Source organism: Cynocephalus volans, chromosome 5 (assembly GCF_027409185.1).
Source record: "Cynocephalus volans isolate mCynVol1 chromosome 5, mCynVol1.pri, whole genome shotgun sequence".
NCBI classification, from domain to species: Eukaryota; Metazoa; Chordata; class Mammalia; order Dermoptera; family Cynocephalidae; genus Cynocephalus; species Cynocephalus volans.
Genome location: NC_084464.1, coordinates 24275943 through 24289463, shown reverse-complemented (window position 1 = coordinate 24289463; position 13521 = coordinate 24275943). Strand labels below are relative to the sequence as shown.

Genomic DNA, 13521 nt, shown 5'->3' with positions numbered 1-13521 from the left:
ACGGCGGTTGGCTGGAGTGGAGGAGTGGCCACCTCCTTTCAAGAGATGTGAGTTCTGTCTCCCCAACGTGGAAGCCTGGCTTGTTTGTCCCCTACGACCTACTTGCTTGTCCCCACAAGCGTGTGCGCGTAGGACCTCGCTCTGCCACAGGTTCAAGCCCAGGCTAACCAGCGTGGAAACATCAGTGAACTGACTGATGCTCACATGGAGGCTCTCAGTGTCCCCAGCCCTCCCTGCTCCCCAAACACAGACTCTCTTCTTTAACATTTCAGCACACATGGCTCTCGGAATTGAGATGTGAAAGTAGCTAAAGCATCTCCAAGACCAGCTCGGGCTGCCAGGATCTGAGGCTCAAAACGGTGTGAACCAAACACCATCAAAGAGTGGGGTGGGGTGGGCCAAGTTTTTGTTCTTGTTTTTATGTAAGCAGATTAATTAGAGAACTAACATAACCCCAGTCCTTGGAGTTTTGATCCTACCCTACCAGGGTCCAGCCTTGGAGATTTACGTGAAGTCCTGCTTTTCTATATGTCTCCTCTGCCCCTTCTCTGCTTCAGAGCTCTTCCCCAAGTCTCTGCATTGGGACTCTTCCACTAATTGACAAAAACAATATACTAACATCTCAGCGAGGTTGGATTTCTCCTCAGGACAGAAAATCCACATTTGGAAAGTGCAGATCCTCCGCCCAGCAATCAGGGAAGCGCTTGCAGTAGCATTCAGTGGTCACAGAGCCCCAGGAGACTTCACAATTTCGCCCCCTTTGTGGCAACACTAATGAGTTAAGAGGTCAGTTTGGTAATTCGTGAGGCTAAGCCCTTGTAACTATAAATAAATACACAGAATGAAAGGAATGCAGAAAAGAAAAACAAACGGAGGGAGAAAGGAAATGAAAAACCTGACTTGATTTCATTGAGAAAATTAGTTTTAAAAAAGCCCTTTGTGTAGCAATTCCTTTAATGCCTCATCGTACAAATGCCCCAGAGAATTCTTCCAAACTCGATGTCCCCTTAGCCAGACCTTGATGTGCCTCTTAGGCTGAGGTTCAGTAGTTCTGGGAGGTAGAGTGAGGAAAGAGTAGAAATTATGTCAAGTAGGAAGAAATAGCTTTAATGAACCACAAAAGTGGAGACTTTGTAAGCTACAGCTCAGTCAGCACTTTCCTCCTTGGAGCAGAGAACACACAATTGGCATGAAAGTGACCCAAGCGAGGGATGGAGGCAGAGAATGCCCAAAAGTAGAAGACTGCCAGCCCCCTGGTCTTTCAGACATTGTAATGCAGATCTCTGTGTGCCCTAGATGTGTCTGACCAGATGCAAAACGCTGGTTCCATTTAAATGCCATTTGTGGCCCAAAGTGAATTAGATCGTAACCTCCGGAATGCTGGAACCGGGGAGGTTGTATCTCGTTGGCTTCTTCCCCTGCGGTTTTCACCATCTGTTTCTCTGAATGCATAAACAAGGAAAATGACTGGTTTGGAATGTAACATTTTTAAAAACCAGATGACCACAGGCATCCTCTAAATGAGAAAGAGAGAGCAAGTTGGGGTTCTGTGACATTTGTCAGGAAGTGAAATGTTAAATACCGGGAAGCATTGATGCTGTCTGCCAGGGGACGTCCACCGAGGCAGGCAAGATCCTGTGCGCTGTCTCGCCTTGCTGAGGTCGTGCCATATGTTCGCATTTTACCTGGTGCTATTTTCAGACACCAACACCACCCCCCTTTGCCTCCCTTTTTTAAAGGAAAGATGACCAGTGAAGCTGGCCTTCAGCATCACCAGCCTTGGTGTTCCATTAGCATTATCACTAAGTTGGCAGCCTTGGGTAGAATCCACTCTTAAAAACTTTTAGAGTGAGCAAAAGCTGCGTTGGGAGCAGGTTCTATGATAAAGCCACAATAGAGAACTATAAATAGAGGAACTGATGAAATAGACTGAGAAGGTCTTCATTTCTCTCCTGAACAATAGTGATAAAAAAAAAAAAAAAAAAAAAAAAGTACATTAGGGCGTTAGGAGCACAGTCTGTAAACCTGTTCTACATGCTACATTCACACAAAGCTTGAAGCAATAGCTTCCTTTTTTCAAACCTGAGACAGTGGAGAGAGTTGATGGAAATACTGATGGCATACTAATCTCTTTTACCTTCACTACGAGAAATAATCCATCCTAAGCACCAAGGCTTTGAAACCAAATTGAACTCAGGCATTTTAGAGCCCCCGGGGAGAAGGGAATTGGCGTGTTTGGCTGAGTTCCACCCATTTCAGCAGAAGACAGACGTGCAGCATTTTTCACATAGTTTTGTAGGCAGCCTGACGCCAGGGTTTTCACATCGGGGAAAGGATAAAAGGTGACGGTTTCTTAGGGAACGACCAACTCTTCCTAACTTGCAATGTCTGTTCTCCTCAAAGAGGTCCTGGGCAATACCTGAGGTGGGCACTGTTAGTGATTTGGGGAGTGGGAGTTAGGCAGAAACAAGACCCTGGCAGTTTAGAAGCCCTTGGAGAATTAAATATGTTTCAAAATGAATTAAGTTCAAATAATTATTCTACCCATGCTTAGGACACCAGTGAAATACATAAATATTAAAACAGGAGCCTGTTGGGTGAAAGTCATTTCCGTGGCATTAGTTCCAGATGCCACAGTCATGAAGTCTATTTGACTTCTGACATCCCTCGGACGTAGGTACCGCCAGGGATGTTTGCTTCCCTAGTGGAAATGGGAAAATGATTAGAGACCAGAGGTCAGGTGACCTGAACTCTGCTCCCGGTGGCTCTCAGACTCTGTATTTCGTAAGTTGGAGTGAAAGCTCCCAGAGGCTCCTAAGGACAGCACTGTGTGAACACTGGCTTTGTAAAAGTGCTCTTGCCACCCATGGAATTGTAGTTATGATCATAATGTCAGGTGAAGAGGCACACTGAGGAAGGTACGAGAGGGATTTTAAGTGGCTGAACTCTTGTTTGCAGTATTCACTTTACAAATAGTTTCAAAACCTTTAAAGAAAAAAAATTCATTGTTCTGCACTTTGGATACTCCAGACGGATCATCTGGGACTTTCATAATTTAAAAACAAATGTCTCATAAAGTATATCTTGGGAATTGAGACTCTGTCTGACCAACTCTGAGGTGATTTTGTTGCCATGAGGAAGATAATAGAGGTATTTCAGGAACTTGTTCCTCACTAGGACTCAAGAGGGATTTAAAAGTTTATTAACCTGGAGTCTTCTTCTCTCCCTCCTTTTCCCAATTCCTTCTTTTTTCCACTTCTTTCTTTTTATGGGGAGAGATGAGGGATGCTTGCCTGATGAGGAGCTAGGTGACGCGCTGCAGACTTGGGCTTGGAATTTTACACCTTGCGTCTTCTTGCCCACAGGTGATAACCCCAATGAGGACAGGCCATGGCTACGTGTACGAGTACCCATCCAGATACCAAAAAGACGTCTACGACATCCCTCCTTCCCATACCACTCAAGGGGTACGTGCCAGGAACGTGGTTGCCAGGGGCCAGCAGCTCTTAAGGGCTGTAGAGAAAAGGAAGTTCACAAATTGTGTATATTTCACTGGAAGCTTTGTTTAAGTTGTATAAGGAGCCTTTTTTTTTTTTTTTAGCTAATGTTATTTAAATTATGTTATCTGAATTTGCTTTATCAAGAAATCCTAGTCTTTTATCTGAAAAGTTTTTGTTGCTTTGTCATTTTATTTTAGGAAGTGTAATACTTAAATTACAGTTTAAAATACCGATGGTGTAGATATTTCACTTTAGATCATTTTTATATTCTATCTAAGTCAAAAAACACAAAATTTATAAAGAAAAGTTCTGTCGACCCCTGATGACATGGAATCCTGCCAAAGATCAAGCCTGTAAATAACCTGGAAAAAAACTAAACACTTAGTAGCACAAACGTGACAAGTATAAGACATTTCCATTCTGGATAACTCAAGTGCTTCTTTTCAGGTATATGACATCCCTCCCTCGTCAGTGAAAGGCCCTGTGTTTTCAGTTCCAGTAGGAGAGATAAAACCTCAAGGAGTGTATGACATCCTCCCTCCTAAAGGGGTAAGTGAGCTACTGTAGAGCAGGAAAGAAGGGTGTGTGTGTGTGTGTGTGCGTGTGCGTGTGCGTGTGCGTGTGTGTGTGTGTGTGTGTGTTCATTTATTGGGATAAAACAAGAAGGGCAAACCCCAAAGGGGAAAAGCTAGTCTTGGTGAAAGAGTAAACAAAGGAAAAGATAACTCTAGCTATACTTAGGGGCCCCCGTTTTTAAAAGGGGGGGATTCCATAAGGAGAGCCAATTGGAAGGGAAGATGATTAGTTCAGTTAGCTAAGTGCTAGTATATCTCCTCTGCAGAGGGTTTTACCGCTTCCTCAGTCCATGTGTATGAGGTCCCCCACTTGACTCGCTCTGTTATTCTCTGGGGTATGCCTGCACGGGAAACACAGTTATCTCTATTTTACAGGTAAGGAGACGGGTCTCGGACCATGTAAGTAACTTATTCGGTATCACACAGCTGGTGCAATGACCAGGGAGAACAGGGAGAGACCTCAGGTCTTCTGACACCCAGTCCAGTGTGTTGTAGTGTAAACTCCCTCTTGGCAGGTGTCAGCTGAGGAAGGATTCCCAGAAGATGGTCAGAAACATGGGAGAGCAGCTCAGCCAGGAAGGTTCCACATATGCATTAGTACCGAGGCCGAGGATCAGGGAAGTGAGAACAGCAGAGCAGAGCCTTGGGAGAGGCTATTTGTGGGTAGGGGCGGAAGACAGAGGACTGAGAATTCTGGGCTGAGTTTTTCACAGACGGTTCGGTTTCTGCATGTTCCACGAGCCAGCTGAGCAGGTGATGTGTTTTCTCTCTCCTTTTCAGGTATATGCCATTCCACCTTCCGCTTGCCGAGACGAAGCAGGGCTCAAGGAAAAAGAGTATGATTTCCCACCTCCGGTGAGACAAGCTGGAAGGCCGGAAATGAGGCCCGAGGGGGCTTATGACATCCCCCCAACCAACACCAAGCCATTGGGGAAGGACCTTCCCATCAAATATAACTGTGATGTTCCAGGAGCTGCTGAAGCGGTGGCGCGGAGACACCCAAGCCTGCCCCTGAACTACCCGCCCCCGCCGCTGGGACCACCGATGGCCGTTCAGAGCGATGCCTATGACGTTCCCCGGGGAGTCCAGTTTCTTGAGCCAGCAGCAGAAACTGGTGAGAAAGCAAATCCGGAAGAAAGAGACGGTGTGTACGATGTCCCTCTGCACAACCCCCCAGACGCTAAGGGCACGCGGGACGTGGTGGATGGGATCAACCGGCTGTCTTTCTCCAGCACAGGCAGTACCAGGAGTAACATGTCCACGTCCTCCACCTCCTCCAAGGAGTCCTCCTTGTCAGCCTCCCCATCTCAGGACAAAAGGCTCTTCCTGGATCCAGACACAGCCATCGAGAGACTTCACCGGCTCCAGCAGGCCCTGGAGATGGGCGTCGCCAGCCTGATGGCGCTGGTCACCACAGACTGGCGGTGTTACGGATACATGGAAAGACACGTCAACGAGATACGCACCGCGGTGGACAAGGTGGAGCTGTTCCTCAGGGAGTACCTCCATTTCTCCAAGGGAGCCGTAGCAAATGCCTCCTGCCTCCCAGAACTCGTCCTCCACAACAAGATGAAGCGAGAGCTCCAAAGAGTCGAGGACTCCCACCAGATCCTAAGCCAGACCAGCCATGACTTAAATGAGTGCAGCTGGTCCCTGAATATCCTGGCCATCAACAAGCCCCACAACAAGTGTGATGACCTGGACCGGTTTGTGATGGTGGCAAAGACAGTGCCAGATGACACCAAGCAGCTCACCACAACCATCAACACCAACGCAGAATCCCTCTTCAAACCAGGCCCAGGCAGCTCACTTCTGAAGAATGGGCCCGAGAGCATCATGAACTCAACTGAGTTCCCACACAGGGGCTCCCAGATGCAGCTGCTGCCTGCTGGGGACCAGAAGGCCCAGGCCCACAGCAAGCCATTGCCCTCAAGCCTGGGCAAGGACCAGCCACCTGACTGCAGCAGCAGTGATGGCTCTGAGAGGAGCTGGATGGATGATTATGATTATGTCCACCTACAGGTAAAGATGCCAAACTCATAGAACACCTACCCTCACAATCGGGGAGCCTGGGACTAAGGCCTGAACGGCTGGGTGGCTGTATGGCCCAGGGAGAGAATATGATTGGTGGTAATTGAAGTGGTTGGCAGTTGGAGGTGCTGTTTTACAGTAGGAAGACCACTGGACGACAGTCCTGAGTCCTCGGCTCTAGGCTCTTTCTCTGACACTAATTGCGTGACTGACTTTAATCTCCTTGAGCTTTAATTTCCTCATCTGCAGAATGAATGACATACAGGGCTGGATTAGATCCCACTGATATGGCTCAGGAGAGTAGGAGGAGAGTCACGAAGTAGGACACTGGGTCCTCTAGTAATAATACCAGCCCCACTTCTATTTCTATTTTATCATATAGATCCATATAATACCTTATTTGGGGAAAAAAAAAAGATTTCACTGTTAAGAAAAAAAATTGAAAACCTCTGCATTAAAGAATTTCTAAGGGCCCTCTAGCTCTACGGTTTGTGTGCATGTGTATGTGTGCAAGTGTGTGTTATTACTTACAGAGAAACCTAACCCCATCTCATTTCAGCCTTACCTAGAGGATGACTGGGCATTTGCCAATTGGCCTAGAGCCTAACTCGCCTGTAAGAAATTATACAGTCAGAGTCTGCCTCCTACAAGTGGAAATTCCACAAGTTCCAAGTTGACCTGGGGTCCTGACACCTTGCCCTTTCACTTTGAGGGATGAAAACACTCTACCAAGATCCATTATTTAGAATTTGGCTGACTATCTTATTCTGCCATTCTTTTAGTTTGACCGAGAGCCACACGTTATACCGAGAACTAGTAAACTATGAAATTCCCTTGAGTGCAAGAGAGTCGGGGAGAGAGAACCGAGCAGACCTGGTGCTGAGGAAGGGAGTGGAGAGGGAGGGAGTAGATGGAGGCATTGAACAGTCACCTCGCCATTGTCCAGCTCAGCACTTTGGGAAATAACCAGTTTAGCATAGAGATCTACGGATGATTCAAAGAAGCTAGAGGTGAAATGTGGACTATATGCAGACCTGCATTTGGAGGTTTATTGGGTTCATGTATAATCTATTAGAAAAGAACCCTGAGAAATAGTACTTATTTGAAGGAGATCATGGGTAGCTCTCCAAAAAAGGTAAGGTGGAGCAGAGACACACCACATGGAAACGGGCTTTAGTTTTCAGCCTCAGCCCACGCAGTGATTCTGCAAGTCTGGCCGAGAAACATGTCATCCCTGTCTGGGGTTCACAGGGCCTAACTGGGCATGCGGGCAATTGCCTAGGCAGTGGAAAATGAGAGGGTATTTATGTGTTTGTCGATGAAATTGTTAGCAAGTGAATCACAGTGATAACACAATGTGTTCTCTATGTTGAAAAATAATAGGGTAAGGAGGAGTTTGAGAGGCAGCAGAAAGAGCTACTGGAAAAAGAGAATATCATCAAACAGAACGAGATGCAGCTGGAACATCATCAGGTATGTTCAATCAGAACAAAAGCTACTTGGTGTTGAGGAGATTTCCCACTTAGCAGGGAAGGTATAACTTCAAAAGATTGTGGTTTTGATCCTTCCAGCGCACTGGCAAAAATAAGCTCCAGGGTGTGTAACAGGCAGGGTATGAGAACAAAGACAAGGTTTACAGCCTTGCCCACCCAGGTTACCTGGATTCCATCCCCATGGCCATATTTTTAGGCTAAGCCTCCACATCTGTCATACAGAACTGTTTGGGATAAGGCTTTTGGTGTCAAGAAACAAGACCCCCTCAAGCTAACCCAAGCAAACAGTTTTATACAGTGAGGCAGTTGCAGGGAATTCAAGGACAGAAAATGAAGACGCGGCCAAGTCTGGTGAGTCTAGGTCTATAAATTACCTCCTTTTCTTGTACTTTCTTTGCTTTTCTCTGTCAATCTGCTTCATTCTCCCCTATTTTCTGCTTATCTACTCACTTGGCTCCCCTGTAACTTTACAGAACCCATCAATGTCCACTCAGAGCCCTTTTTATAGATGGTTTTTCATCTCAGCTTCCTCAGCTGATGGTCAGCTCTGTCTGTGGCTCATCAAATTCCTAAGAAAGAGTCTGATTGGACTGTACTTTCCTCTATGAATCTTTCTGTCTCACTCTCTATCTCCATCTCTACCTCTATCTCTGTCTCTCTACCTCTCAATAGAACACAAGCCTATGGCTTGGGTGTTCTTGGTCTAATCTATGGGTAGGATGCAATGTTTTCAAAATATATCCAAGCCTGTTTACCAAGGACTTTGGGCAGGGCTTGTTCCTTCAAAAGTTGGTATGAGTTGGGCAGGATACTGCTAGGACAAGGGCATAAAAATAAAGAAAAATGGATTGAGAACATCCAAGCCTTTTAAGAAGGAGTGAAATGAAGTGAAATGGCTCAAAATATCACTCTGTACCCCATAAGTATGTGCAGTTACTGCCTGTCAGTTTTAAAAAATGTAAATGAAGTGGCATGGAACATGAACCTGAGTTCTAATCCTTCTTTCTGACCAGCTATCTTTGTGACCGTAGGCAAGCCGCGTAACTGTCCTGAACTTAAGTTACTTCTCTATAAAATGGGAGAGTTCCCCTCATCTAATGAGATGATATATTGATGAACATATCTGCAAAAGCATAACCTCTATGAAATATAATTCGTTATTTTTAAATACCTTGAAACATCACCATGTATGTGTTTATGTTTGCCCTGGCATTTGGCCAGGTAAGACTGCAGGGCTTTAGAGAACTTGTTGAAACCACAGTAATTCCTAAGAAAAAAGCAGATTCCATAGAAAAGTAAAACTGGCTGTGCATTTCTCAGGGGAGAAGCTGGGTAAGCTGCTCTGACTCAGCCCCACCTCAGGGTGGGAGATTAACTGCATTCCAAGCTCACGTCACAGATAGTCCATACCCACAAAGAAGAGGTCTGTCCTGAGTCTTAGTAGAATACCTAGAAATTATTATAATTGCAATTTAAATAATGCACCAGTTGGGGGCAATGAGAAGAAAAAAAAAGAAATCTGATTCTGTGCAAGTCCCTTTTCTTTTAACGGCTCTGGGGGGCTAAGTATCATGATGCACATTCAGGATTCAGATTTACTTAGAGATGTTCTCTTGCATGAGTGCACGTGCATTTACATGCATTAGTCTTCCCTGTGGTGCTGGATTATAACGTATCTATAAATCTTGACAGAAAGAGTAGGAGAGATAGAAAAGGGTCATGAATTCAAATTTAATCTGAGCATCTTGAAGAGATAATCAAGGCTTTTCCCCAAGAAGGAGCAAACGGTTGGTGATTTATTTGACAGAAAGATCACTATATTTAGTTGTGCCTTGCCACCACTCAACATTCAATAAACATTTGCATAGAGCCTAAGATGTACCAAACACTATTCTAAGCATTTTGTAAATATTAACTCACTTAACCTTCATAGAGGTGTAGGTAACAGGGCTGGGGTTAAAACCCTAAGCCGCCTTCCAGCCAGAGGGCAGAAGAAACCAGTAGTCTAGTCACAGAAGGTCTGAGCTGGAGGATTCCTTAGAGATCATCTTTCCCAACATCTGCATTTTACAGTTCAGGAAAGGAAGGCGACTTGACCAAGGCCTCACAGCTAATAAGCATCTGACACTTACTACGGTTTAAAATCCCTATCTTATACCTCCAAGCCCAGGTTAATTTCCATTGCGCCCCCCTGCCTTGCCCTAATGAAATCAACTTTTATCTTTCTTGCAGCTGAGCCAGTTCCAGCTGTTGGAACAAGAAATTACAAAGCCGGTGGAGAATGACATCTCCAAGTGGAAGCCCTCTCAGAGCCTCCCGACCACACGCAGCAGCGTGGGAGCTCAGGATCGGCAGCTGCTTTGCTTCTACTATGACCAGTGTGAGACCCACTTCATTTCCCTTCTCAACGCCATCGATGCCCTCTTCAGTTGTGTCAGCTCGGCCCAGCCCCCGCGGATCTTCGTGGCACACAGCAAATTTGTCATCCTCAGCGCGCACAAACTGGTGTTCATTGGAGACACACTGACGAGACAAGTGGCTGCCCAGGACATTCGCAACAAAGTGATGAACTCCAGCAACCAGCTGTGCGAACAGCTCAAGACTATAGTCATGGCGACCAAGATGGCGGCCCTGCACTACCCCAGCACTCCCGCCCTGCAGGAGATGGTCCACCAGGTGACAGACCTGTCCCGGAATGCTCAGCTGTTCAAGCGTTCTTTGCTAGAGATGGCAACGTTCTGAGAGGAAGAGGAGGAAGAAGGGACTGAGCTATCGGTTGCTAAGGAAAACTGGAAATACTGTCTGGTTTTTGTAAATGTTATCTATTTTTGTAGATATTTTATATGAAAGTGAAATATTTTAACATTTTGTGAATTAGACAACTTTCAGAAATTCAGGGAGTGGGAGAGGAAAATCTTTTTTTTTTTTTTTTTTTGCCATGTGGTTCTTGGGTATAGATATAAGCATCTGAGACCTAAACTATACAGAAACTGTCTACGTGCTCGTGTATGCCTGTGTATTCATGTTTGTTTGTAGTTGTTTGTCTGATACATTCCATTAAAAAAATATATGAATTAAGAAGCACCTTAGTAAGCACCTCCTAATGCTGCATTTTCTTTTAATTTTTAGAAAACAAACCATCTAGTTCTAATATTGCTCTGCATGACTAGAGATGATTCTGAGCCTGGCACTTCAAATCCTGGGAAGTGTAGTATATTTGCATGTGTTCAGCCCTGAAATAATGGGGCATGGGTGGCATGGCCTGTCCATATTTTGAAACCCCTTTGAAATTGACCACCTTGAACACATTATGGCAAAATGCTCCACTTCCGGTGGAAACAGCCCTCTTGGAGAGCAAGTTTCAGAAAGTATATGTTAATCTAAGCTACAATGTTTCAGCTGCTGGAAAGAGGAGAGACACACGTATAGGACTGGGTTGTTTCAGCTCTGAGAAGAAGTCACAATAAAAGGAGAGTGCTTGTTTCCTTGGGGCTATTTGATCTTGTGCATTTGCAAGTGATTCAATCATGAGGTTTTCCAAAGGATGTTTTTCAGAGTTGTAAAAACCCTATTATATGCAGCAGGAATTTGTAAAGACACATCAGACTGGTCTGTCCACAAAATAAAAGGATGGTTTCATCTGCCAGTTGTAAGCAGAGGCCTTTCTGACTCTTAATACTCATTTAGGTGCTATTACCCCCATTACTTGAGGGAAACTGGCCAGTTTCTTGGTCACTGAACTTTAGAGCCAACAGGCATATCCTGAGAATTCATTGCTCGGTCCTGCACTGTCTTAAAACTCATACATGCAGACCTGACACTCAGAGCAGCTGTACAGAGTCCGCCTAATCTTTACAACTCCGTATGGCCAATATCCTGGTGTATAAACCCCACCACCATCTTACAGCTTGTCACAGCATCTATTCCACCTGCTGGTGTTGACACAGCACAGACACCACACCCATCAGATTCATCTTAGGGCAAATGAAATAAAGTATTTCCTACCTAGTGGTAAATGTATTCACATACTACCAAGCCAAGAAGCATGTTATCTATGGTTTTTCAGCCCAGTTCTTATTTAATCGTTTTATTCCAGCCTATTTGGAAACATGTTCTTATTTGCAATGTATGACTTGACTGAACTAAGCTACTTGTTTTGAACAACCAAATCATTGGAACAGGAAAGGATTTAAGAAAAAGGAATGCATAATCTCAGTGTGATAAAAAAAAAAGCCAGTGTGAATTATCATAGAAGGTGCTTTTCAAAACAACTGTTACTGTAATCCTCAAAGTTCTATTCTGCCAAAAGAAGATTAAAAGTTGTTTTGTTATATTACAAGTAAGTATGTGTGCAAAAAGGGGGTTGCTGAAAATCAGCACTTGCAGAAGTTAAAAAGTGTGTCTTTGCAGATTTCACCGTATTATGTGTATTTCTTAGGAGGTGACAGACTTGTTCGCAGCTAGTGGTGACATTTCACATTTTCAAAAACCAAAATGTTCAATCTGTATTATTCTCTTGCCATCTTGTATGTAGAGACTATTTTTAAACCATTAAATTTTTAGATCTCTGTTTTCATAGCCACTGGGTTTTCTTTTCCATACTTCTGTCTATGTCACAGAATCAAATATTGGCTTATTTTGGCACTCCTAAAATAGAAATCTAAATTATGATTATTTTTTCAGCGCTATAGATCTGGATTTTGTTTTAGGAAAATTAAGAGGTTTTTTTGTGTGTGTGTGTCAGTTCAGACTATATTTGCATCTGAAGAAAACTCTGGAATCTATGTACATTGCCAAATTCAAATATCCAGACCAAGGCCTCTCTTCACCAGCCTAAACATTCAATGACGGGTAGGATGATGTCTGTTTTCATAATATGGATGTTACCAGTCATGTCATTTTAGAATTAAAGAAAATACTCTACTTATTCTGGAAGGGACATAAAGAAATAATTAAAAACAAACTATATAAACTATAAGCAAACCATGTAAATCATAATTGTTAATGGTTGGTCCACTCTTTCATTCAGGTATCCTACGGAGATTTATAGATAAAATATTTAAATATAACTTGTCTCATTTTGCCCACACATATAAGCATTAATTGATTTTTGACAAAAATATCAGAGCATTTCAATGTGGAAATGAAAAGTCTTTTTTTTTAAAATGGTGCTAGGAAAACTAGATCTCTATGAAAAAAATGAATACTTATATCCCACACAGAAATTAATTCAAATGGATCATAGACCTAAATGTAGAACTTAAAACTCTAGAACTTTTAGAAAAAAAGTAGGAGAAAATCATTATGATCTTAGGTAGACAAAAGTTCCATAGATAGAATACACACACACAAAAATACATAACTCATAAAAGAAAAAAATTTATAAATTGGACTTCATCAAAATTATAAACTTTTACTGTTTTGAGGAGACCATTAAGAAAACAAAAAGTCAAGCCATACATAGACCAGGAGAAAATATTTCCACCACATATATCAGCCAAGAACTTGGATCAGAATTAGGAGACAAACAACTAAATTTTTTTAACTGAGCACATATTTTGAGCAGAAACTTACAAAAAAAGACATATTAGTGGACAATAAGTAAATGAAATAAAAAACACACCAAATATAATCACTAAAACTAAAAAGACAAGCCATACCAAGTGTTGGCAAGAAATGGGAGCAAATGTAACTTTCATACACTGTGGGTGAGAATGTAAGATGGTACAAAAGATTGACAGTTTCCTAAAAGGTTAAATCCATGCTTACCATATGACCTAACAATTCCTCTCCTAGGTATTCACCCACGAGAAATAAAAACACATACCCATACAAAGACTTCTGTAAGAATATTTACACTAGCTGTATTTGTAATAGCAGAAGTTAGAATCAATCCAAAGGTCCATCTGTGTGAATGAATAA

The 13521-nt window shown here is 43.3% G+C and overlaps 1 protein-coding gene across 1 annotated transcript in view; it reads left to right on the top strand.

Moving 5' to 3' along the window:
* Window positions 1–12112, top strand: part of NEDD9 (neural precursor cell expressed, developmentally down-regulated 9) — a 44309-nt gene extending 32197 nt beyond the window's left edge. The window contains exons 3-7 of the mRNA XM_063097082.1: window positions 3366–3467; window positions 3948–4049; window positions 4856–6097; window positions 7490–7579; window positions 9832–12112. Coding sequence (XP_062953152.1) covers window positions 3366–3467; window positions 3948–4049; window positions 4856–6097; window positions 7490–7579; window positions 9832–10341 — 2046 coding nt within the window. The 3' untranslated portion in view covers window positions 10342–12112. The remainder of the gene's footprint in view (window positions 1–3365; window positions 3468–3947; window positions 4050–4855; window positions 6098–7489; window positions 7580–9831) is intronic.
* The last annotated feature ends 1409 nt before the right edge of the window (window positions 12113–13521 follow it).